The sequence below is a fragment of the Staurois parvus genome, unplaced genomic scaffold (assembly GCF_062004578.1).
Source record: "Staurois parvus isolate SC_StPar_1 unplaced genomic scaffold, SC_StPar_1.0 ptg000147l, whole genome shotgun sequence".
NCBI classification, from domain to species: Eukaryota; Metazoa; Chordata; class Amphibia; order Anura; family Ranidae; genus Staurois; species Staurois parvus.
Genome location: NW_028317943.1, coordinates 21,560,255 through 21,588,242, shown reverse-complemented (window position 1 = coordinate 21,588,242; position 27,988 = coordinate 21,560,255). Strand labels below are relative to the sequence as shown.

Below are 27,988 nucleotides of genomic sequence, written 5' to 3'. Positions count from 1 at the left end.
CCAGGATATGGGGATGTTGTGGGTTCACTAAATATGGGTACATGAAAGATCATCTGAAGATAGGATTGACATTATTAGAATTTTCTGGCTGTTTCTGGCTAGAACTAATCCCATATTTCATTGATATGACCACAGAAAATAAAATTTGATTTATTATGGGTTAGGTCACATTGCACAACGCCATCATAGTATCTTACTGACTTTTATCTATAGCCCAGAGATGGAATAGTTACTGATTACAGATTCTCCAAACTACTATTAAGGGATCACAGATGGAAGCTGTATAATGAAACGATTTATGGCCATGTGGCTAAGAAGGGATAGGGATTTAAGAAAGAAGGGATTTGCACATATAGTTTTTCTCCATATAATCTTATAAATATATTTTGATGGGCTAGTGGAACTTTGTGATTTTAAAGTATATACAGTATGTTAGCCTATATAATGGGGTGAATTTCTAAAAGAGTGACTCATTTAGCAAAGTTAATTTTCACTTTGCAAGGTGTATGTTCACATAGATTAGGTGTAAATACCAAATTATGTGCAAAGAAAATTAAAAAAAGAATACTTGTCATTGGGTGATTGAAGAACACAGTTAAAATTAGTTTGCTAAATAATGCAAAACTTGCAATAGTTTTAGGAGATCAGCAATTCACACAATTATAGGTATATTATTCAGACTGACTGTAGCTTTGGCTTTCAGACTGACTGTAGCTTTAGCTATGTGCAGTCTGTGTTGGGGTGCCCTCTTTTGACCATTTATTAAAATGTATTATTATTATTATTATACAGGATTTATATAGCACCAACAGTTTACGCAGCGCTTTACAACATAAGGGCAGACACTACAATTACAATTCAATGTAATACAGTAGGTATCAGAGGGCCCTGCTCACTAATGGATATGTTAGGAATCCTTGCAGCAACCCCATGTGATTTTCAGTTCTTCACCTGCATCCCCCTTTTATCACTTTTCTTTTAATCTCCTTTATAAAAGCTGTGTTACTGTCTTTGAAGCTTGCTAGGCTGTGAAGTGACTGCTCCTGTCAAACGGCTTTCCTTCCTGCACCATGGAGTTTTACTCAAAATGCTTTATGTACTGTATCCAGCCAGTAGAGGCAAATCTATATATTTAAATTATTGGCTTTTCAAGGTGCTGTGTGTTTTGGACAAAGCGTAAGGTAGGTCAGGAGAAGGAGATCCATACATCTCTGCAGGGCTTTTTTTCTCAGAGAATAGGTACAGGAACTCAACCATGCTACCAAATGGTGGGTGTGGCCAAATTGCACTAAGAGTGTAAAAGTCTTAAAGGGGCATTAAATAGCAGGAGTGTGCGATATTCAGAGTACAGGGTTAAGGGATGAGCTGTGTACAGACTGCAGGGTTTAATTGTGCTACATACAGAGTGCAGAATACAGGAGTGCGCTACGTACAGAGTGCAGAGTTTAGGAGTGCATGGTGTATAGAGTGCAGAGATCATGAGTGTGCTCTGTACAGAGTGCAGGGTTTAGGAGTGCACGGTGTCCAGTGTGCAGGGTTTAGGAGGGTGTGATGTACAGAGGGCAGGGTTTAGGAGTGTGCAGTGTACAGAATGCAGAGTGTAGGAGTGTGTGGTGTACAGAGCAGAGGGTTTAGGAGTGCGTGGTGTGCAAAGTGCAGAACACAGGAGTGTGCTACATACAGAGTGCAGAGTTAAAGAGCATGCTATGTACAAAAGGCAGAATTTAGTAGTGCATGGTGTACAGAGCGGAGGGTTTAGGAGTGTGTGGTGTGCAAAGTGCAGGGCACAGGAGTGTGCTACATACAAAGTGCAGAGTTAAGGAGCATGCTATGTACAAAAGGCAGAGTTTAGGAGTGTGTGGTGTACAGAGTGGAGGGTTTAGGAGTGTGTGGTGTGCAAAGTGCAGGACACAGGAGTGTGCTACATACAGAGTGCAGAGTTAAGGAGCATGCTATGTACAAAAGGCAGAGTTTAGGAGTGTGTGGTGTACAGAGTGGAGGGTTTAGGAGTGTGTGGTGTGCAGAGTGCAGGGTACAGGAGTGTGCTACATACAGAGTACAGAGTACAGAGTGCAGAGTTAAGGAGCATGCTATATAAAAAAGGCAGAGTTTAGGACTGCATTTCTCACTGGCTACTTTAAACCAAAAATGTTCCCCCCCAAATCACCTCCAACCCCCAAATCCTCATTCTAGACAGGACTGACATACCTTTTCTAGCACAAGCCCCCCTACCTCCACCCTCTCAATATAAAACCTCTTCCCCTATCAGCACAAGCCCCCCCCCCCTCCTAGCTACAAATGCCTCCATAAATCCTTTGTTTCTCCCCCCCACCCAAATCTCCAAACGCAGACCTCAGATACAGCGTGGCACCAAGCGGGTGGGAAATGTTCTTTCTTCAAGGCTCCTCCTCATGGTCTGTCATATGGCCTATGGAAAGCTTCCTCGGCTCTGTTACATGTGGAAGCTGCGGGTGCTAGCAATTGCAGATGCCGCGTATGCAAGCTATTGCAGCAGGCATTGCCTGGATGGATACCCAGCACCAGAGATGTAATTGTCCCCCCTCCGCTCATCACACCAGCTGCACCCGGGTGGGGAGGGTTCAGTGTAGCTGCCCATACAGTTGCGCTGTCACTTCTAAATGAAGAAGCTCGGCTTCTGTTTTTAGAAGTGACAACAGTGTGCAGAAAGCCCAGGGGTAGTGCTGGAGGTGGCGGAATGCTGTTCTGCCCTGCATCTATACATTTTCTAGATGTGAGCTTCAGCAGCAATTGTTGACAATGAAACACCTATGAACAAACTGTGGCACAGCTTTGGAACCCAGCTGGGTGAATGGATGTTGTGCTGTCACAACAGCCTATTCAATTTTGTACCCTTGGTAAGTTCCCCTGTTCTCCTTTCTGTTTAGTGCTAGTTAGTACAGTCACTAGCTAGACACTCTCTGCCTCTCACTCTATTGCTTAGTTTACTGTCATTTTCTAGCAGAGACAGGGCTTAGAAAAGTCATTGTCTTTTTACACTTCAGAAGAAAATCATCCTCTGTACTGCACTTATCTAAAGTAAAACTATGTTGGATTCAACTTTTGTGTCCTATTAAAGAGCTCTGCTGACTGTGAATTCTAACCAAAACTAATTGGGTCTAAGGAGGTATGTCACTGCATATACAGTATATCAACATTTGAAACAGAACAAATGTAATAGATGAAAGCTCAGCCTACTGCAGTCATCTGTGGCACACTCTGGGGTTGATTAACTAAAATTGGAAAGTGCAAAATCTGCTGCAGCTCTGCACAGAAACCAATCAGCTTCCAGTTTTTTTTTTCAAAACTTAATTGAACAAGCTAAAGTTAGAAGCTGATTGGCTTCCATGCACAGCTGCACCAGATTTCTCATTCTCCAGTTTTAGTAAAGCAACTTCAATATGTTTATTGTAATAGGTTTAGTGTGTTATAAATACATTTTTACCTAATAAATACCCCTAATCAACTAGATAAATAATTAATGGATCTGGAAATCCTTATGAAAAAGATACATATGCTCAGTGAATGTTTCTATTCTTGTTCTTCTAGCCATGGGAATATTTTAAACCATTGGACTATGATGGGACCAATAATGGATTAAGAAGCTCTCACAGTCCTCAGTGACAGTACTGGATACAATCTGGTTAGCACTGGAAAAACCTTTGTTATGTATAATGTCATTACATGACAAGGCCAGCATGATGGATTTTCACAGATTGCTAACAATCTACTTCTATGTGTGCTGTCTTCTTATAATCACATCATAAGTCAAAGAAATAGAATGACTGTCAATGCATTCAACTTTAATTAGAAAAGCAATTATGAATAAATTTCACACTAAGAGTGTGAGCTGAGAGTCACCACCTCATGTTAGCAGGTACATCAATGAAGAAAGAGTTGCTATTTAATAGCTGAAGTATTTTTCACCAACATATGGTTCTAACACTTGTCCTGAAACTTTATTGATCCTATATACAGTGGATATAAAAAGTCTATAGACCACTGTTAAAATGTCAGGTTTCCGTGATGTAAAAAAGTGAAAAAAAGGATAAATAAGTGCAGAGCTTTTTCTACCTTTAATGTGACATATAAACTGTACAACTCAATTGAAATACAAACTAAAATAATGTGGTTGCATAAGTGTGCACACCCTCTTATAACTAGGGATGTAGCTGTGTTCAGAGTTAAGCAATCACATTCAAAATCATATTAAATAGGAGTCAGTACACACCTGCCATCATTTAAAGTGCCTCTGATTAACTCCAAATAAAGTTCAACTGTTCTAGTAGGTCTTTCCTGACATTTTCTTAGTCGCATCCTACAGCAAAAGCCAGGGTCTGCAGAGAGCTTCCAAAGCACCAAAGGGATCTCATTGTTAAAAGTATCAGTCAGGAGAAGGGTACAAAAGAATTTCCAAAGCATTAGATATAGCATGGAACACAGTGAAGACAGTCATCATCAAGTGGAGAAAATATGGCGCAACAGTGACATTACCAAGAACTGGATGTCTGTAAGGGATTTCCGGTGAGACGAATCGGGAAAAGAAATGCGCATGCGCATAGAAACGTCCGAAGAAGAGTGGTCGGTTGTGCGCATACGTGTGGAAATGCGCGATCGCGCACGTGCACACGCTTGGGGAAGGTTGGCGCCAGAAGGGCTATTTAAAGAGTGCCTCTGCCCATGTTTGGTGCTGACTGGTCTTCAGTTCCCCCGTGTCCTGCTTGTTCCTGTGAGATTCCTTTGTTGCTGACCCAGCTTGTTCCTGACCTGACTCCGATTGTTCTCCTGATTGATACTGGTTCCTGACTTCAGCTCTGCTCCTGACCTTGGCTTTGCTGCTGATTCTGTACCGTGCTGTCCGCCTGTTGATGACCCTGGCTATTCCTATGACACTGCTCCTGTCTCTGACCCTCACTTCCTGTCTTGCTCTGGTGTGCTCCTGGTGTTCTACAAAACCCGCGCTGCCTGTGACTACTGTGCCTGAAACAGAAGATCATCAGTCTTCTAAGGTCATCATCTGCAACAGCTGTAAACAACATCTACTGGTGCTCTTGTCCCCCTGGTCCCTAGACTCCCTCTGTTCCAATTCAAGCGGGGTCAGGGCTAGTGACACAAGTGAGGCCGACCTCGTCATTTCAGTCTCCCATCAGGTACGTGACAATGTCCCTCCAACATTGATGAAAAGACGAGAAGAAAACTGGTCCTGGAGGCTGCCAAGAGGCCTACAGCAACATTAAAGGAGCTGCAGGAATATCTGGCATGTACTGGCTGTGTGGTACATGTGATAAAAATCTCCCGTATTCTTCATATGTCTGGGCTATAGGGTAGAGTGGCAAGATGGAAGCCTTTTCTTACAAAGAAAAACATCCAAGCCTGGCTAAATTTTTCAAAAACACATCTGAAGTTTCCCAAAAGCATGTGGGAAAATGTGTTTATGGTCTGATGGAACCAAGGTTAAACTTTTTGGCCATAACTCCAAAAGATATGTTCGATGCAAAAACAACACTGCACATCACCAAAAGAACACCATAACCACAGTGAAGCACGGTGATGGTAATATCATGCTTTGTGGCTGTTTTTCTTCAACTGAAACTGGGGCCTTAGTCAAGGTAGAGGGAATTATGAACAGTTCCAAATACCAGTTAATATTGGCACAAAACCTTCAGGCTTCTGCTAGAAAGGTGAACATGAAGAGGAACCTCATCTTTCAGCATGACAACGACCCAAAGCATACATCCAAATCAAGAAAGGAATGGCTTCACCAGAAAAAAATTAAAGTTTTAGAATGGCCCAGCCAGAGCCCAGACCTGAAACTTGAAAATCTGTGGGGTGATCTGACAGATTTGGAGTGTTTTTGCAAGGGAAAGTGGGCAAATATGCCAAGTCAAGATGTGCTATGCTGATAGACTCCTACCCAAAAAGACTGAGTGCTGTAATAAAATCAAAAGGTGCTTCAACAACATATTAGTTTAAGGTTGTGCACACTTATGCAACCACATTATTTTTTTTTTTATTTTTATTTCCCTCCACCTAAAAGATTTTAGTTTGTTGTTCAACTGAGTTGTACAGTTTATAGGTCACACTAAAGGTGGAACCAGTTCTGAAATAATTTATAATTTTTTTACATCACAGAAACCTGACATTTTAACAGGGGTGTGTAGACTGTTTATATCCACTGTATTTGTTGGTTTCCTCTAAAAATATTTCTAAAACCAAGAACAAAAATAGGTTATATTGCAGTCCTTACTAGTCCTTAGCTATGGTGGCTGCATTAGGTTTCTTTGTTTCTTTCAGTGTTTTTTCTTTTTTTTTCACCTGGGGATCCAGCTGATAATGCACATTGTGTTCTAGGGTAACACCTTTTATACACCATACTGTATCTATGGAGGAGCAGTGTAGTCAACATAGGACAGGAAGTGTTTTAGGACTAGAGAAATGTACTTATCAAACAGGTATAACAAAATACTTTCAGGTGTACTGTATATGTTATAAATCAAAGGGGAGAAATGTTTTGTTAGGGCTTACATACAGTACAAAACTGGATTAATCACTCACTCAAGCAAGTAGCTAAATCTGTATGGCTCTTGTCTGGAGATTTAGAAGGCATGGGCTACTAATGAGCTTTGTTCCTTCTTGAGACCCTTTGTAGGCTGAGTTTATGGTTCTCAGCTTAGTATGAATATAAGCTGAGGTGTTGAGACTGATCCTTTGAACCAGGCCTAGGTCAGGTTGATACAAAGTCAGGTATACGAGGTGTAACAATTTAATTTCCAGAATGAGCTGGTAAAAACCCTATGAAACATGTCTGCATTCTTCAAAAGATCCGCTGAAATTTGAAGACGATGTTCTTTCTGATCTTCTGTCAAGATTCGAGGCACCATCTTTGTGAAAACCTTTCTCATTCCCAAATCTGTCGCACTGTTTTCCTGTTTATGTTCAATTCTTCTGCCATCATTTGCACATTCAATCTTCAATCTGAGCGTACGAGGGTTTGCACTCTGTCCACATTTGAATCCATCCTTTGCATTTTTTTTGCTGCCCACTTCTTGTGTCATCGTGGACATCTTCCCACTCTCCTTAAACCGCCTATGTCATTCAAAAGCACTTGATTTTTTCATGGAATGTTCACTATAAGCCTGTTGTAACAGAGCTAAAGCTTCACTAGCACTTTTTAGCCAATTTTCATGCAAAATTTGATGTTAATCTGCTGCTCCAGGTTCTTGTAACTCACTTTCCACCAACAGCGTACCGCACACACGTGTTATTTCCTCTACTACTCTGTAAAGAGTCAGCTGGTCTGTGACCCAGGTGAGTGCAAGTTAGAACATGTCAGAACACGCTCCAGTGCGAATGGACGTGGAACTCACCAACACAGTGCTACACTGCGGGCATTTCGGGAATTAAATTGTCAAACCTCGTACATAGTAAAGTTGACCATACACTTCCTGATGAACGGGCTGAAATTAGATTTGTGAATGGCCTTTTTTTAGCACCTTCCTGTCTGAGATCCTTCAACTGAAAAATGAAGGGAGCCCAGCAGAAAATTATTGTCTGGGCAGCATCTGCATCCAATCAGATACAGCCACTGTTCAGGTATTCTGACAGCTGCCGGCACTGTCCGCCAAGATACATCAGCCAGCACAGTAGATTCATCCACACTGTATAGCAATGATGAAGGAATCTGTCAGAGTTTTTTCGTTCAGTCTGCAGTGTATGACCAGCTTAAGAATGAGGTTGACAGCTATGCAGAGTAAGCTGACTATTAGACATATGGCAGTGATCGGCATAACATATATTATGAGAATGATGCTTACAGGTACAGGGAATGTGCTGGTGTAATGCATTTGGTCTTGATCTTAAAGCTGAACTCTGGGGGAAAACAAAAATGCTCTCTTGCAGTAGGGCTGCTCCCGCACTGCAGACATTAAATGCTCATTTAGGTCTAGGGGATCATAGCAAGTACTTTTAATTACCTAATTCTCTGCTCCCACAGGCTTCTCCAACCTTAACGATTGGTCCCCACAGCCTCTTGTTCCGGAGCCTCCCTAGCGGTCTCATTATGTCAGTATTTCTGTGCTCAAAGCGGTACATTTTTTTGCATGGAAATATGTATTTTTTTATTGTAGGCCTGTCATTTTTTAGGAATAACTCACTGAAATCTGTCTGAACAAGAGTCTAGTAAACATCCCAGGTATGTTAAAATTTGAAACACGAAATCATAAATTATAATAATCATTAATATAATATAATAATATTATTATAATAAATAATAATAAAAAAATAATAATATAATAATAATAAATTTAATTCAATAATATAATGAAACCAAAAACACTGAAATTTGAAATATAGCGCCAAGTTCGCACATCGCTGAGCAAAGTCGCAAAATCGTCTTCAGTGTCTGATGACGAATTTCCCCACGAATCATTATCGCTCAATTCTGCAAGTGGTTCTAATTTACTATCACTGTTCTCTAGCTGGTCTAAAACCACTTTTGACCTAAAGGGACACTTTTTGGACGCCATGAACATTTCTCAGTTTCCAGGCAGAAAGAACAGTAAAAATGCAGGCAGGGCACAGGACAAAGCACTAGGTACAAAATGTATGTGAAATGCTTTGATACAGTAATGTTTTACTATGTGATTTTAGTGTATTTAGTGAATGTCACTTTTTCACATTTTTAAATTTCCCGCCGTTCCGTCCCCCGTACGTTCTGACGTCGCAGGGGACGGAACCCAGAAGACGGATGCCGGCATCGGCTGGAGGACATTGCCGGGGACACTGCAGGGGGGACATCGCGGGAGCGAAGAACAAGGTAAGTGAAGAAGAGATCCCAGAGCAGCGCTGCAGGGTATTCCCGAGTGTAGCTCGGAGTTACCGTTTGTGGTGCTGAAACTTTACCCCGAGCTACACTCGGGAATACCTCCAGGGAGGTTAAGCTGGCCATGCATACATGGGTTGAAATTCCTGATAGAGATTCTAATCCTTCCCTCTTCCCCTGTTTCAGCCTGTGTCCCCACTGGAGAGATATTTTTGAACCTCCAGCCCTAATAGGAAATTAGGAAAAATCTCGCCAATGGGGACACAGAAAGCAAATAAAAACCTGATGGAAGTTCTAAACCTTCCTGATTCAGCAAAAGCTAAAAAAAAAAAAAGGCCTGGGTATACAAGGGTTGGACAAAAAAATTGAAACACTACATGATTTGCAGATGTGAAAGTGATGACATGTTTCACATTGAAAGTGGAAGCTTCTGCTGTGTGATGAGACACCTAGCTAACCGGTGGGAAGCCTCACTTTCATCATTCACTGTGTGCGCTGCTAGTAATACAGAGTCGTGTCAGAGCTTACTGAGTTTCAAAGAGGGCAAATTGTTGGTGCCGGCTTAGCTGGTGCCTTTGTGACTGAAGTTGGCATGAAGACTGAGATTGAGCTCTTCAGTCTGTTTTGCAGCTGTTGTTTTCTTATTCCGGGTCACATTCTGCACAATGTCCTTTTGTCTCGTTTGGTCAGTTGATGATGTGGACTGTGCGTATACTTATCAGACGATGTTTTCCTGGAAACTGTATATGCTGTTATAACCTTTGATAGAATACCTCACGACATAGTAAATAAATTGACAACTTCAGTCACAGAGGCACCAGCTATGTGAGCACCAACAATTTGCCCTCTTTGAAGCTCAGTAAGCGCTGACATGACTCCATATTACTAGTAGAGCACGCAGTGAATGAAGAAAGTGAGGCTTCCCGCCTGTTAGCTAGGTGTCTCATCACACAGTGGACGCAAAAGAGTGTTACATCACTTCCACTTTCAATACGAAACATGGTGGCACTTTTACTCCTGCAAATCATGCAGTGTTTCCATTTTTTTGGTCTAAATCCTGTATGTGAAAAGGGGAAAAGGTCTGCAGAGAAATACACGTCCTAGAAAGATTTTTCCTACAAAGAATCCTTCATAGATAAACCAACTTCGACTTAAAATCCAACATTTCTTCTTACTCTAGTTTTATATGTAGCCTTAGAATGCTGGATCAGCTTTATTCTGTGGCATGGCTATTTCCTGATCTGGTTATTTAACAGACACAAAACAAAATCATCATAACCATAAGAAGGAGTTTTGTATTTACAGGTGATTGTAGAGTTGTGAAGAGGTTTACATACAACACGTTAAAACTGGTGTGGGTCCATGACCTTGGGAAATCATTAAATCGTCTACTTCCTGTATTGCTAAAAATAACCCAAAAAAATGCAGATCCTTTGTGAAAGGCTTCATTGTTGCTTGCATTGTTCTAAGATGAATAAAGATTCTCACTTTTGTATAAAGGACGTGTAATATATGGCCCATAATAAATTTCATACAGCAGGTACTCCATTAGTTAACATGGCTTCCTGAGCTCAATTATTTTACTGTACAGGCTGCGGAAGTTTAGGGAGTGCCCGGATATGTGTCTAATAGCAGGCTCCAGGGTCTCTAGCTGCAGACACTTTCCCAAGGTTTCCTGACAATTTTTTTTTTTAAATACCAACTTCACTCCCTCTTTATCAGGAGGAAATGGGCTTTGAACAACCTTTGTCTGTGCGGCTTTCAAAGCACAATCTCTAGGCTTGCTCACAGCTGCGCATTGCTGGATAAACTAAACATTTCTTTTTTCATACACGAAGATAAAGGAATTGTTCTCTTCTGCTGTGAACCATAATATACATGATGTTTGTAGATGCTGAAAGCATTGCTTTCATCAGAGGCTGTATAGGAGGCACATTCCTTTAGTGGTGCTATTACAGTATTTGGAGTGTACAGGTTTCCTGGACCCATTGATCCACCGATGTGTACTGTAGAATAATGCACACCTTGACATTTGATAATATCCCTTAGTATATATTCCATTAGCAGTAGTAGAGAGTTATACTGTGCTAACCATTGATGAATGCCGAAAATTAGGATCAAATTATATCCTTTATTTATTAGGTTATTAAAGCTGTAAGCTTTTTGGATAACTTTTTACATGGACCTAGAGATGCAGCAAAAAATGTTTTTGACAGTATTCTTTACAAACCAGGGCTTACATGAACAAATCACAAAAACGCAAACTTTTACCTACTGTACAGTATCTCCCAGAAGTGAGTACACCCCTCACATTTGTCTAAATATTTTATTATATCTTTTCATGTGACAACACTGAGGAAATTACACTCTGCTACAATACAGCTTGTATAACAGTGTACATTTGCTGTCCCCTCAAAATAACTTAACACAGCCATTAATGTCTAAACTGCTGGCAACAAAAGTGAGTACACCCCTAAGAGAAAATGTCCAAATTGGGTCCAATTAGTCATTTTCCATCTCCGGTGTCATGTGACTCGTTAGTGTTACAAGGTCTCAGGTGTAAATGGGGAGCAGGTGTGTTAAATTTGGTGTTATCGCTCTCACTCTCTCATACTGGTCACTGGAAGTTCAACATGGCACCTCATTTCAAAGAGCTCTCTGAGGATCTGAAAAAAAAAAATTGTTGCTCCACAGGCTATAAGAAGATTGCCAAGACTCTGAAACTGAGCTGCAGCATGGTGGCCAAGACCATACAGCAGTTAAGAGAACAAGTTCCACTCAGAACAGGCCTTGCTATGGTGAACCAAATAAGTTGAGTGCACGTGCTCAGCGTCATATCCAGAGGTTGTCTTTGGGAAATAGACGTATGAGTGTTGCCAGAATTGCTGCAGAGGTTGAAGGGGTGAGGGGTCAGCCTGCCAGTACTCAGACCATACGCCGCACACTGCATCAAATTGGTTTGCATGGCTGTTGTCCCAGAAGGAAGCATCTTTCTAAAGATGATGCACAAGAAAGCCCATAAACAGTTTGCTGAAGCCAAGCAGACTAAGGACATGGGTTACTGGAACCATGTCCTGTGGTCTGATGAGACCAAAATAAACTTATTTGGTTCAGATGGTGTCAACCGTGTGTGGCGGCAACCAGGTGAGGAGTACAAAGACAAGTGTGTCTTGCCTATAGTCAAGCATGGTGGTTGGAGTGTCATGGTCTGGGGCTGCATGAGTGCTTCCGGCACTGGGGAGCTACAGTTCATAGAGGAAACCATGAATGTCAACATGTACTGAGACATACTGAAGCAGAGCATGATCCCTTCCCTGCGAAGACTGGGCAGCAGGGCAGTATTCCAGCATGATAACGACCCCAAACACACCTCCAAGATGACCACTAACTTGCTAAAGAAGCTGAGGGTAAAGGTGATGGACTGGCCAAGCATGTCTCCAGACCTAAACCCTATTGAGCATTTGTGATGCATACTCAAACGAAAGGTGGAGGAGCACAAGGTCTCTAAGATCCACCAGCTCTGTGATGTCGTCATGGAGGAGTGGAAGAGGACTCCAGTGGCAACCTGTGAAGCTCTGGTGAACTCCATGCCCAAGAAAGTTAAGGCAGTGCTGGAAAATAATGGTGGTCACACAAAATGTTGACACTTTGGGCCCAATTTGGACATTTTCACTTAGGGGTTGCCAGCGGTTTCTCACTTTTGTTGCCAGCGGTTTAGACATTAATGGCTCTGTGTTGAGTTATTTTGAGGGGACAGCAAATTTACACTGTTATATAAGCTGTACACCCACTAATTTACATTGTAGCAAAATGTAATTTCTTCAGTGTTGTCACATAAAAAGATATAATAAAATATTTACAAAAATGTGAGGGGTGTACTCACTTCTGGGAGATACCGTATGTATATTTACTTGGTCTTTAATTCCTAATGAGTATTCTACTTATCTATTATGAAAGATTACTGCTGTAAGGTGAAAACGGAAAAATAACTGAACAAGGAAAGCTTCTTGAGAACCTGCCATATATAGGGACCACCAGGGCTGCTGTTATAAACCACAGAGCCCCATACAACCTGACAGGCCCCCTCCCCCTTAAAAAAAATAACAGTTTACTATGCTTCAGCTATGAATGAACACAGTATCGATCACTCATTGTGTTCATTCAGGAAAGAAAGGGGCTGGTAAATGTGACATATTTTCTGGACTCTTCTCCATCATGAAGGTTCCTATTGTGTGCTTGCAGCTGTTGTTGGGAAGGAGAGGAGGGAAGCCGGCAGCACTGTGGGGGCATACAGGTGGGCCAGGGCAGCAGGGGGAAATGTATGGTGCACAGGGAGGGTGATGGGTGTGGCGGAAGGGCAATTCCTGGAACCCATTCTCTGTCTCTGACTCTCTCTGCAGCAGCTGAAAGCCAGCAGGAAGGAGAGGAGAGGGAGCTTTCAGCTGCTGCAGAGAGAGCCATACAGGGGATCGATTCAAGTAATTGTTGCCCTGCAGTGCCGATCAGTCTCCCTGATTCACCCAGTTGTCTAGGCCCCCCTGCTGGCCTGGGCCCCATACAAGAGGACTGGTGTTACCCCCTTATCCATGGCCCTGGGGACCAAATTGAAAAGTGTTATATGACTCACTTGTATAAGGAGTCATTACTTTCTGAGAGACAGTGTGCAGAGTAGTGGAAGCACAAATGGATTTGATTATAAAGACTTTAAAGTTATAGCTTTGGACACAAAATTAATATTTATTTTTATGTTTATTTTTTCACATTTGAATTGCTTTTTGCACTTTGTTCAATAGTAGTGGAAGTTTTTCACTGGAAATGTTATTGTGACTTTGGATGATAAAAATTAGGGTGTTGTTTGGTGACTTGTTCACATCAACACTGGTCTGTAAAGAGTATTGTAAAGCTGCAAACACTAGGTGGTGTTATTTCAGCAGCAGCTGGGGGGGGGGGGGGGGGGGGGGCGGGGTGTTGAAGTTTGCTTAGCACAGGGAATAAAAGATGTTTATTTTTAATAGGTCAAATAAAAAGTGTAGTATGACTTCTGCGCTACTTGATGTGTGTTGGAAACTAAAAATACTACAATGCAATACTAATCTGGGTATTATACATGATAGGGTGCAGCTCACATCAATGTGCGTTCCTGCACTCACTCAGCAAAAGTTGAAAATGATATAATGAAGTGCTCCATTAACACCCCTACTTCACCATAATTAACATGATGATCTAAAACGCATGAAAACATAAATGCATGTGCTAATTTCTATGATCAGTGAAAATACAACCCAAATATGATATATAAAATGTGTGTCCACAAGGGAGCGCCGCATTAAATCTTTTTCAACTTGTGTATATTTTTAACACTCGCATACCACCTGCCAATGCGCTATGTAATTAAAACAATGGCAGGCAGACAGGACAGATACATCTATGAATTAGCATTGCTTTGCATCACATCAAGAATTTTAGGGCATGTCACATTCTCTTGGTTTTTCCCTCAACCTGCTGCTTCTGCTGGATTCAATTCTAATGCTTCAAGAATGCATTTAATGCTGTAGGTGCATTTTATTACATATTTAGCATAGTGGTCAACTTTCTTGATATGGGGGCTTCAAGTGCAGCCCCCACCATCACCAAAGGGTCGCACATACAATTTAGTGAACATTCAGTGTCAGAGGCAGCAGATACAAAACAAGACTATGGGCATGATATGAGAGATGGTCATAGACAGCAGACACATTAGAGAGTGTTGTAGGACACTGGGGACATGCTTCTGGAGACAATGGAGACATACTACTTGAGACTGCTAGAAATCACTGCTATAACAGGACAATAGAAAAATACAGATTAGTACCTAAATGGTCCCTGAAGGCAGCATAAAAAACAGCCACATGTGACCCCTCTGTACCAGGGATTAAGCATTCACTTTCCCTTGTAAAAAATCTGAAATCTAGATGTGTTGTTTGGGCATCAAGACATACTGCATGAGAAATACATACTGAATGATAAAGTCAAATTGATTGATGCTACAGCCAAGTTAAAAGGCATTTTCATTTTGCAACAGTGGGGTTATTTGTTTAAAGACGCTGTGAGAGACTTTTTTTTGTTTGAACTTTTGGGGTGAAAGTGCCACTTTGGCGTCTAGGGTGAACACATTTGCAGTGTATAGGGGATACCGATTGTTTAATAACTATTTTATATATATATATATATATATATATATCTATGTGGTAGACCATGTAAAATGACAGAGCGGGGTCAGCGTATGCTGAAACGCACAGTGCGCAGAAGTCACCATCTGTCTGCAGAGTCAATAACTAAAGACCTCCAAACTTCGTGTGGCCTTCAGATTAGCACAACAACAGTGTGTTGAGAACTTCATGGAATGGGTTTCCATGGCCGAGCAGCTGCATCCAAGCCTTACATCACCAACTGCAATACAAAGCGACGGATTTAGTGGTGTAAAGCACGCCACCACTAGACTCTAGAGCAGTGGAGACATGTTCTCTGGAGTGATGAATCATGCTTGCCTGTCTGGCAATCTGATGGACATGTCTGGGTTAGCAGATTCCCAGTAGAACGGTACTTGCCTGACTGCATTGTGCCAAGTGTAAAGTTTGGTGGAGTTGGATTATGGTGTGGGGTTGCTTTTCAGGGGTTGGGTTTGGCCATTTAGTCTCAGTGAAAAGAATACTTAAGGCGTCAGCATACCATTTTGGAGATAAAAAATGTCATACATCCATTTATAAACAGGCTACAGCTACTTTCACACTGATCTGCATTTTTATGGTGTTTGTGGTACATTTTTTACAGGATATGTGATTCAAAAACCACATTGAAAATGCAATGCGGGTGCATTTTTTAAGCATTTGTTCACATTTTTCCATTGATTTTAAAAGATTTTTGCCACGTTTTTATGGCATTTTTACCATGTTTGCAGTGCATATTTTACAGGATGTGTGACATCAAAAACACAATGCAGCTGCATTTTTTAATGTGTTTTTGCCATGTTTTCTATTGATTTCAATGGGGAGGTGCGTTTTTGGTGTGTTTTAATTACCGCACCAAACCTGCACCAAAAATGCAGCAAGCAGGATTTCAAAAAACGTACCGGACCTGCAACGGATCATTGTGATGAGTTCCATACATAGTCAGAAATTTTTCTTCCACTTTTTTAAACACGGAAAAACGAACAGTGTGAAAGTAGCCTTAATCTAATAGCAAAATGCTACTGTGGTGAAAAAAAGTTTACAACAAAGAGACAAGATACTAAGAAAAATGAATAGCTTTAGGTGAAGTAAAGAGTGAGATCAGAAAAAAAACCTGGTTTTCTGTGGAGTTGCTCTGTATATACAGTATGTTGTGCTCAATGCTTTTACAAAGATATCATGGATTTGGTCGCCCTCTAGTGTTTTATTGTGATAATCAACTTAAGAAAGAAGTTTTTTTTTCTACACATTGATCAGTACTCTCCAGTAAAAAGAGAAATATTGATTTTGCCATTGCCCTAATAATTAAAAAGCACTGGTGAACATTTTTGTGCGAGACTAGACAATAAAAGTGCCGGCTTTTTAATTCAGGAAGTGCATAGTTATAAATGTGACTGTCGTGCTGTTGAAGAAAATTCTATTTACAAATGTTCTTTTCCAGCTTTCAGCGCAGATTTCAGTGATGAAATTCTTGTTTGAAATTATTTATTACCTCTACTCTCAAAGATTATTGTGAGAGATGTTCTCACCCAATGGAAAATGAATATGGTCTGTTGGAAGAATGCTCTGATTCTCAGCACTCTAGATGGACGTAGGGTAAAGTATCGTTGCTTTACATGGATTTCTGGGCATTTGTAAAAATAAAACCTGCTGTTCACAGGTAAATGATGGAATAATGATGATGAATGCATGCAGAGTGATTTCTGAATTACAGAATGTGTTTAGGAAATTCAAGTTAGGAGAAATGTTTTTTAAAAAAAATAAAGGGTAATATAAAATGATGTAGGTACCCCTTGGAATCACATTGCTATTTTGAATGTAGTTTAGTTTTGAGACTAAAGAAAAGAAAAGGAAGAAAACTGAGGGGTGATTGATTGCTTATAATTTTTAAACAACATTACTGTTTGCATAATGTCAACACAAAAGTCATGTATACTGTACATGTAGCACTACCCCCCTCAAGGGTTGCTTAGTAATTTTTGGGTTCCTTGTCAATCTAGACCTCTGGTTGAAAGCCCAACCTCTGCTGACACCACCGTGCTCTGGTTCAATAGTTACATAGTTAGTCTGGCTGAAAAAAGACAAAAGTCCATCCAGTTCAACCATTAAAAAAAAAGTTATAATCCTATACCCACAGTTGATCCAGAGGAAGGCAAAAAAAAAAAACCCAGCAAAGCATGATCCAATTTACTCCTGGGAAAAAAACTTCCTTCCTGATCCCCTGAGAGGCAATCAGATATTCCCTGGATCAACTTTACCTAGAAATGTTAGTATCCAGTTATATTCTGTGTATGTAAGAAACAATCCAGGCCTTTTTTAAAGGAATCCACTGAGCTGGCCAGAACCAACTCTTGAGGGAGTCTATGCCACATTTTCACAGCTCTCACTGTGATGAAACCTTTCCGTGTTTGGAGATTAAATTTATTTTCCTCCAGACATAAAGAGTGCCTCCTTGTCCTCTGTGATGACCTCAGGGTGAATAACTCTACACCGAGTTCACTATATGAACCACTGATGTATTTATACATGTTGATCATATCCCCCCCTTAATCTCCTCTTCTCAAGAGAGAATAAATTCAGTTCCTCTAAAATTTCCTCATAGCTGAGCTCCTCCATGCCTCTTATCAGTTTAGTTGCCCTTCTCTGTACTTTCTCCAGTTCCCCAATGTTGTTTTTGTGAATTGGTGCCCAAAACTGAACTGCATATTCCAGATGAGGTCTTACTAATGATTTGTACAGGGGTAAAATGATATCTCTCTCTCTGGAGTCTATACCTCTTTTAATACAAGAGAGGATTTTGCTCACTTTAGAAACCCAAATAAATCACACCTGTAAAATGGACTCACACACAGAGTAGTATAAACCAAATAGAAGTTTAGATTGGAATTGGAGTTAACAGAATCAAGAATACCAAAATAATACTGATATAGACAGCAAATATGATCACTATGGGCAATTGTGAGCAAAAGTAACAACATTCACAAAGCATGAAGCAACAGTGACTATTAGCAGGCCTGCTTTCAGAAATAATCCACTGCCTCCAGTCTAGGAGACTGTTGAATCCTCAGTGTGCAAGAATGACTATCAATAACAGTTAAGCTCACTGCGGGTTCTCAGAGCTAGATAACAAGGATTAGTTGCAAAATAAAGAGAATTCTCAGTTATAAGTGGTAGTGTCCCATTCTATAATGTCTTCTGTGCACTTGTTGGGGCCAAATTGATGTGAAGTTGCGTCAAGGGGTGGATGGTAGTTCCTTAGGGTGGTCACATTAAAAATAGTGAGGAAAAAGGAGAAGATTTAACACTTCTCTGATTGATGGCAAAGGATTAATGCAAGGCTCCCTTTAAGAGCTCCTACCATGAATTGAGCTTGACGTAGTAAATAGCAACATTTGGCATAAATGTCTATGGATAGGGACAGTCCATGAGCCCTCTGATTCAGACTTGGCCCCGTCTCCTGCTGTCAGAGAGGCCTGCTTGGCAGTGTGGCAGGCCAGGCAGTCAGTAAGCTCTTTCCGCTCTCTCTTTCTCTCCGATCCTGGCTCTGCGGCCTAGTTCAGTACTACAGCCAACAGTACACCTCCTTCTTCTTCAATCTGCCTCCACACTTTCCTTGCCAATGTCCCGGGGTTTGATATTTATTTGCCCCCGGAACCAGGAAAGATGGTGCTTAAAGTGTTATTAAACCCAGGACACTGCATTCACTATATCTGGTCTCCCACAGTACACAGAACATGGAAATGCAATTATTTTAGTAAATATAAACTGCAGAATACCTTTTCTCATCAGCAGTTAGAGCAGTCTTGTGACTTCTAGCAGTGTCCAGTTGAGCACTGCTTAAAGCTTGTAAGAGGAGTTTTCCTTCTTCCCTGACTGTCCTATGAAGATGAAGGACCCTTGACCCTCTATCTGGACAGTGCTGATTGGCCCTGTGCTGATCACATGCACTCTCCCAAGAAAAAAAAAAAACCTCTAGCAATACACACCAAACTGAGCATGTGAAGCTTGACCCAAGGCCCTGTTCTTTCAGCATATGGATTGGGGACTGTGGAAGAAGGGGAGGATCAGAGAAGACAGGATCAAACTTCCTTTTTACACAATGCAGGGGATTAACCCCTTAGGTTCCACAGTGAGTATAACAAGCATGCTTTACTGCATATACAGACTGATTTTACTGTTGTGGGTTTAGTAACACTTTAAGGCTTCATACGCATGGGCCTTGTTTAACCTTAGCTTGCAGACACTAGCATAGAATACATCAGTGTTAGTAACCAACTTCATAGATTTTGCTTTCAATAGATTTCTATTGAAAAATGTTTTGTTTTAAAAGATACAATGGCATCCACAGTCATGTATACAGGAAGAAGGATGAAATCAACAATGAACAAAATTAATGCGGCTGTGTATAAATCTGAACAAAACGTAACAAAGGTCAAGATAGTTGCAATTGCAGAAGTACAATAAACATGTCGTAACAATGAGACAATAAGGATAACAGACAAATTGCCAATACGACTATGCCACAGGAGCAGGCGTTGGCGAGAGATATATCAGCATATAAAATTAACTAAAAGCCGAACTAGGAAAGATAGAGGAACAAACCATATATCGTCACTGTGGAAGAGCCAAAAAAAAAAAGGGGGGGGGGGGGATTGAAGGAGCAAAAGAGAAAAACAAGATAAGGACGTCTGGAGCACCTGAGCCCAAACTGTAGGGTCTCAGCATTTATAGCAATGAAAAACTGGCTGGTGATAGTAGGGTGGGCATGTTGGATCCATGGAGTCCATATTTTAAGGAATTTCTCATGGGTATCCAAGAGAATACTTGAAAGATTTTCATTCATGAAAAAGAAGTCTAGGTGGCGGTGGACTTCCATGAAGGAAATAAATTGTTGTTTTCAGGCTTTCGCTATGGTTTGTTTTGCTGCAAGTAGCACCATAGGCAGCCAGTTGAAATTGGTATTTGTCAGCAGGGCTTTTTCCATCTGGTGTGCAGCAGTACTCCATATTCTCACATCCAGCACTAGCTCTGCACTCACCAATATCACATGCTAACAACAGAAGCTGGCTTTCCAACATTTTATCCTTCCAGTGACACCATCGACACTGGGGCATTTTTTTCCTTTCAGCGACACCACCGACACAAGGGCATTTTTTCTTCTCATTGATTAACCACTTGCCCCCCATAGGATTTACCCCCCTTCCTGACCAGGCCATTTTTTGTGATACGGCGCTGCATTACTTTAACTGACAATTGCGTGGTCATGCAACGCTGCACCCAAATAAAATGTATGTCCTTTTTTCCCCACAAATGGGATTTGATTGGTGGTATTTGATCGCCTCTGTGGTTTTTATTTTTTGTGCTATAAACAAAAAAAGACCGACAATTAAAAAACAAACAAACAATATTTTTGACTTTTTGTTATAAAAGATATGGAGTAAAAAAATCTAATTTCGTCATAACTTTAGGCCAAAATGTATTCTGCTACATGTCTTTGCTAAAAAAAATGTCAATACATGTAAATTAATTGGTTTATGTGAAAGTTATAGCGTCTACAAATGAAGGTGTAAATACTATTTATTTTATATATATATATATATATATATATATATATACTAGTAATGGTGACAATCAGCGACTTATAGCAGGACTGCGGGACTGCCACTGACATCCCCAGTGACACTAATACAGTGATCAGTGCTAATAAAAAGCACTGACACTGTACTAATGACACTGGGCAGGAGAGGATTAGCATCTGGGGTGATCAAAGGGTTAACTGTGTGCTGTTTTACAAACTGTGCTGTGTGTGTTTTACTGTGTAAGGATGCTGCTTTGTATTGGTCTGCTATGCAGAGCAATACAAAGCAGCATGCTGGTGCTGACAGGGGAGAGATCTGTATTGTTTAAATACAGACCTCTCCCCCGTCAGTGTTCCTCAGTGATCACCGGGTGCCGGTAGGGAATTTCCGTCCGGGACCTGGTGATCGACAGCTGTAGCTGCCAATGGCTGCCCCTGCACAGCCCCTACCCGGAAATATAAAATCACATATATACGAGATTTTGCGCAGCCCTGCCACCCTGAGCAGTAGTTCTGCTATAGGGCAGTCAGGAAGCGATTAAAATAAATTTTTCTTTCCAGTGATACCAGCAACTCAAGGACAATTTTTTCATTTGGGTGATACCACGATGCAGGGGACATGTTTTCCTTCCAGTGACACCACCAACTCTGGGACATATTTTCATTACATTCACTCCATGAACCTAGGGGCATTTTTTTAATTTCAGTGACACCACAAACTCAGGGACATGTCTTCCTTTGCCACTGTTCACCCAATATTTCTGCACTAATCGTAAACATTTCAGTTTGCTGCAGAATGCCACAAACATTGGTACTGTTAGCATAGCATGTCACAAACAATACAAACATTTTGCCGTGTACTGCTGGTGGCCTCTGTGCCTTCTCCACTCAACTGGGGGAGGGGGGTTGGGTGTTGGGGTGTCTGATAGGGTTGTGAGGTGGTTGGGTGTTGGGGAAAGGGAGCTTCTCTGCTTCATGAATAAAGGGGAGAGAACAATGTTCTTGGACAACTTCTCCACTTCGCCCTGGGCACTGGATGATCTCATCCAGGCACTGAGTTACTCTTGACTAGAGGTTTTGGATATGCTGTCACAAAAAGGAGTGACTTGCCTAATGTCTACACAGAGCCTATGACAAATATATTTTAACATATAAAAAAGTCATTTTAACATATATTTTTACATACATTTGTACATGCACTCCAAAAATGTAGATTTGTATTTTTAAAGGCATACAGTGTATTTGAAATGTATTTTTAAAAATATTTTTCATATATTCTGTAATAAAAGCAACATACAGTATAATTTCAACATAGTATATATATATATATATATATATATATATACAGTCAGGTCCATAAATATTGGGACATCGACACAATTCTAGCATTTTTGGCTCTATACACCACCACAATGGATTTGAAATGAAACGAACGAGATGTGCTTTAACTGCAGACTGTCAGCTTTAATTTGAGGGTATTTACATCCAAATCAGGTGAACGGTGTAGGAATTAAAACAGTTTGCATATGTGCCTCCCACTTATTAAGGAACCAAAAGTAATGGGACAGAATAATAATCATAAATCAAACTTTCACTTTTTAATACTTGGTTGCAAATCCTTTGCAGTCAATTACAGCCTGAAGCCTGGAACGCATAGACATCACCAGATGCTGGGTTTCATCCCTGGTGATGCTCTGCCATGCCTCTACTGCAACTGTCTTCAGTTCCTGCTTGTTCTTGGGGCATTTTCCCTTCAGTTTTGTCTTCAGCAAGTGAAATGCATGCTCAATCGGACTCAGGTCAGGTGATTGACTTGGCCATTGCATAACATTCCACTTCTTTCCCTTAAAAAACTCTTTGGTTGCTTTTGCAGTATGCTTTGGGTCATTGTCCATCTGCACTGTGAAGCGGCGTCCAATGAGTTCTGAAGTATTTGGCTGAATATGAGCAGATAATATTGCCCGAAACACTTCAGAATTCATCCTGCTGCTTTTGTCAGCAGTCACATCATCAATAAATACAAGAGAAGCAGTTCCATTGGCAGCCATACATGCCCACGCCATGACACTACCACCACCATGCTTCACTGATAAGGTGGTATGCTTAGGATCATGAGCAGTTCCTTTCCTTCTCCATACTCTTCTCTTCCCATCACTCTGGTACAAGTTGATCTTGGTCTCATCTGTCCATAGGATTTTGTTCCAGAACTTTGAAGGCTTTTTTAGATGTCGTTTGGCAAACTCTAATCTGGCCTTCCTGTTTTTGAGGCTCACCAATGGTTTACATCTTGTGGTGAACCCTCTGTATTCACTCTGGTGAAGTCTTCTCTTGATTGTTGACTTTGACACACATACACCTACCTCCTGGAGAGTGTTCTTGATCTGGCCAACTGTTGTGAAGGGTGTTTTCTTCACCAGGGAAAGAATTCTTTGGTCTTCCACCACAGTTGTTTTCTGTGGTCTTCCGGGTCTTTTGGTGTTGCTGAGCTCACCGGTGCGTTCCTTCTTTTTAAGAATGTTCCAAACAGTTGTTTTGGCCACACTTAATGTTTTTGCTATCTCTCTGATGGGTTTGTTTTGTTTTTTCAGCCTAATGATGGCTTGCTTCACTGATAGTGACAGCTCTTTGGATCTCATCTTGAGAGTTGACAGCAACAGATTCCAAATGCAAATAGCACACTTGAAATGAACTCTGGACCTTTTATCTGCTCATTGTAATTGGGATAATGAGGAAATAACACACACCTGGCCATGGAATGGCTGAGAAGCCAATTGTCCCATTACTTTTGGTCCCTTAATAAGTGGGAGGCACATATGCAAACTGTTGTAATTCCTACACCGTTCACCTGATTTGAATGTAAATACCCTCAAATTAAAGCTGACAGTCTGCAGTTATAGCACATCTTGTTTGTTTCATTTCAAATCCATTGTGGTGGTGTATAGAGCCAAAAATGTTAGAATTGTGTCGATGTCCCAATATTTATGGACCTGACTGTATATATATATATATATATATATATATATATATATATATATATATATTCATTGAAATATATTGAATATGGCCAAAATTGTTGCATTTCAAATATATGTCAATATTTTTGGGAAGAATATTTTTAAAATATATTTCAAATATATTTTTCTTCCATGTGGGTTCCCGTCCCACAGCAGTCATTCCTGTCAATATTCAGCATGTGCAACGCCTGATCTAGATAATCAAAGCATAATCTGTAATGAAATTGCACAAGAGACAAATCTTTCTGTGGGAGCGGTGAACACAATGATGACTAGGTTTTGCAGGCTGTCCTAGGATGGTTCAGGTGTACAGAAAAATCTTTCTATGCTTTCCAGGCATTAGTCAAATGCTGGGATAAGTGCATAAATGTAGCAGGGGAGCAAGTTGAAAAATAAATGCTGTGTCCACTCCTTAAAATGTGTTCTTTTATTATATAAACACAAAAGTCCTGGTTTGATTTGAACGCCCCTCTTAAAACATGCAGTGAAAAAAATAGAAAAAGTGTAAAAAACACCTAACCTCTATAATATATAGTACATATAAGAATGCAATTTTAAATAAATGTGTAAATAAAAATAAAAGCAACAAATAGTCCCAATAAAGTTCCTTCAAGTAGTGTGTAAGCTATGTTTCACTAATAAACATCCACAAATCATCAAAGAAAATGCTCCAATCCTGTGTGCTCATGATTACCACACTCAGTCTCACTCATCAGAAAATGTTGCCACTCATGAATCATGATCAGCACAAAAGGGTTAATATTACTGTAAACTTCCGATGTTTATCCAATTTTCCTCCATAAAGTTAAATACTGTTCTCAAAAATCTCCATCAAGCAGCTATCATGAAAAAAAAGCTCCGACAGTGTAGTCCCATAAAACACTTAAAAAGTATTTAAACTCCACAAATATTATTCACCAATAATAAAAATAGCACAACATCTCAATTATAATGGCTGCCAGTGTTCATGCCACCTGTCACTGAGCTGGCTCGCTAGATCTAAGAATCCTGTTTGCTTGGAAGGATGAGTTATTTTACTCTGGTATTTTGTCTTTTTTTTCTCCTAAAAATGTTCGGTTCACAAAAACAAATTTTGCATAGGCGTGTACATTTTTAACTGTTAATATTAACTGTTGAAAGTCTGAATGTTACATGCATCAATTTTATTTAGCACAAAGCCATTTGGCATTCAGCTCTCTTCAATAAACACCTCACCAAAACTCAATAAACACCAACCTGAAGCTAACAATATTTGAAAAAGCAATAAAAGAAAAAAGTAAAGTCAACTGAAAAATACATTTAATTCATAAAAAAGACAAATGTTGCACAATGAATTAAGTCTTTTGCCCAGTGGATTCTCATTTGCTGTGTGTTTTCTCCAAGACCCAGCATAATAAATACATTGAAAGTAAAGTATGACAACGTGGGAGTAACCTTTACCCCCATACTGACCCCCCAAAATTACTCCTGGTCCATACTTAGGTCTGCTTGAAGTAAATAGTACAGCAAACACATATTGCACACACAGATAAAACGTTCTGAAACTGATCTATAAAAATGGTTCACAAAACATTTTTTTAAAACATTCCCCCAGTAGGTAATAGGAAAGTGTTAGTATACTGTTAGTGGATACACATTTTGAATTTGAACATATTGTTGTGGTTAGTTTTTCTTTACATTTTTCAACCATACTGTTCTCTATTTTTATAATTATGCTTGGAATGAAGAATTGAAGAATTTCTTGCAGTAGCTATCTTTGTAATAGGCAGAAGTGATCATTCCCTGGCAAATGCTGAGATAAAATATACTAAAAGACACATCAGAAGAGATTTTGAGAAGATTAATAGGTTTGCACTGAGAAAGATGAACGCTAAAATGCGGTCAGCAGCACAGCAAACCACAAATGTGCTTCAGATGAGTGAACATGACTGCATCTTTGTACAAACACAATTAAAAATTATACATTCCTCACTCACCAACCTCCAAATCTGTGTGTATTTTGACAGATCACACATGCTTTTTTAAGTGAAACTGGAATTTTGACCTAAGTATACATTTAACATAGAGGGGATCAATTTCACTGGTGTCACTGAGCAGTCCTTAGCACAGCAGTAACTGATCTTAGACTTTGCCCCTTTAATTCAGTCTTTCTCAATTAGGGTTCTGTGGAACCCTAGGGTTCCTCCAGGGGTTTCTAGGGGGTCTTTGAACAATGTGCAACTTCTGCCTCTCAGGGGAGCAACCACTGACACCATTGATCATTTTTTATTGTTATCTGTAATGGGGGTTATTCCCAATTACTACAAACGTGAGGAGCATTTTTTCCAGCGACCACCACACTAATGTATCATGACCTGTACATATACAGTAATATTACTAAAAGTGGGTTCCCTGAGACCAAAAAGTTATTTCAAGGTTCTCTCATGTTAAAAATGTTTAGAAAGTCTGCTCTAATTGAACTCTACATGGAGCCATACAAAGCAGGTGTAGCACTCCTCTAGATAGCCAGGGGGAGCTAGTTACATATATTTTAGATAGAAGGGCTGAGTAGCAGCCTGGCCATTAGTTAGCAGTGTCCAATTTAAGTCAGGGCTGAGGGCTCTGCAGATAAATTCTCTAACACCTCCCCCCCGATCTAGAGACTTGGAGAAGTCTCTAGAACTCAGTGGGTGGGGGTGAGGGGGAGCTGATCTGCATACTTAAGGGATCTAGACCAATCCCCACGCAGGTGGCATGGCATGGTGTCAGAACAGCCCTTAAGTATGACTGAGCTGGCTCAGCAGCAGTAGAGGGAATGGAGAGGACCCAGTGGGAAAGGGCCTACCTCCAGGCAAGGTTGCTGGAAAGGAGGATTACTCGACCTCAGGAGTCCCCTGAGAGAGGACCACCTGTGCAGCAGGGAAGGAGCCAGCCCAGCAGAGGGCCTGAAGGCAGCCACCAACCCAAAGGGCTCACAGGAGAGGAAGAGTGAGTACTCTTATACCCCCTGGGCCGGATAAGGTGAAAGGGCATTCAGGTGGGAAACCTGACTAGCCCACATCTGGGACTGTTTGCTCTAAAGAGAGAGATTCTGGGTCCCCTTGCCCAGGGATTCACTCAGTACAGCTGGATGAGGAGAGGATTCATCTGGGGTCTGGGGTGGTACATCAGGAGAGGCTGAAGAGCTCTCCAGGAAGAAATCCCTTTTTGCCGTATAGAAACTTGTACATAGTTGATAAGTAGTTGTCCTCAGTTGCTGTTCCTTTGGGCATCCCATACACCTCTCAACCCCATCCAAGTTCAATACCCGTAATAAAACCAAGCTCAAGGACTGTTTACTGTCTCCAGCATGCAAGTCTGTGAAAACTGTGTGTAGCCTGGCTATGCAGTACTATGGGTGGGACCCACATCTTCAGCAAACCCTAAGGGGGCAGTGCTACACAGGGAAAAGGGGAATGAGGAATGTTGAGTCACTTCTGTGCCTCGGCGCCAAACACTGTTGGCTTCAGCTATTGAACTCTCTAAACAGCAGGAAAAGAATGTGCAATATTTCATATTTACCTGGCTAAAAGAAGGAATAAACATTTTTACATAACATATTACATACTATATATGAACATATATACAGTATATGTATAAAACACTTAAATTCTTTTTAAGATTCTGTCCTTTCAGGGTCTAAACATTATACGGTGTATCAATATAATAGGAATAACTGGGAAGTACTGAACTGTTGGCTTCAGCTATTGAACTCTCTATACAGCAGGAAAATAATGTGTAATATTTCATATTTACTTGACTAAAAGAAGGAATAAACATTTTTACATAACATATTACATATTATATATGAACATATATACAGTATATGTATAAAACACTTAAATTCTTTTTAAGATTCTGTCCTTTCAGGGTCTAAACATTATACGGTGTATCAATATAATAGGAATAACTGGGAAGCACTGATTGCTGAACACTGTTTAGGAGAAATAGCCTTTTACCATAAATATCCAAGTTTTTTTAGGAATTCTAGGCTATTGTTAGATGGCACATAGAATATAATGTTATATTATATAAACTGATTCAGTAATCTTACCTCTTTGATTGCATTAATAAAAGGTTGTGATGTGGTTGCATTCCAGACTTGTGTAGTAGCAGTAGATGATGGATTTTCTGTAGATAGTGTAGATAGCAGACTCTCATTCTGCCGCTGGCTCTGAGTGCTGGTGTCCAGAGTCCTATATGTGACATTAGTGTAGTTTATCTCAGTGGCAGTGACAGAGGTAACTGATACTGATAAGTGATCAGTGGTGGGTAGTAGAGTACTTCTGGTTGTAGGACTCACTGTAGTATATTTAAAATCTATAAAAAAAGG

General features: G+C 40.5%; 1 protein-coding gene across 1 annotated transcript in view; it reads right to left on the bottom strand.

Moving 5' to 3' along the window:
• The window catches only part of PTPRB (protein tyrosine phosphatase receptor type B), a 197,046-nt gene that overhangs the window by 132,907 nt on the left and 36,151 nt on the right, over window positions 1–27,988 (bottom strand). Inside the window, exon 3 of the mRNA XM_089674108.1 lies at window positions 27,710–27,975. Coding sequence (XP_089530234.1) covers window positions 27,710–27,975 — 266 coding nt within the window. The remainder of the gene's footprint in view (window positions 1–27,709; window positions 27,976–27,988) is intronic.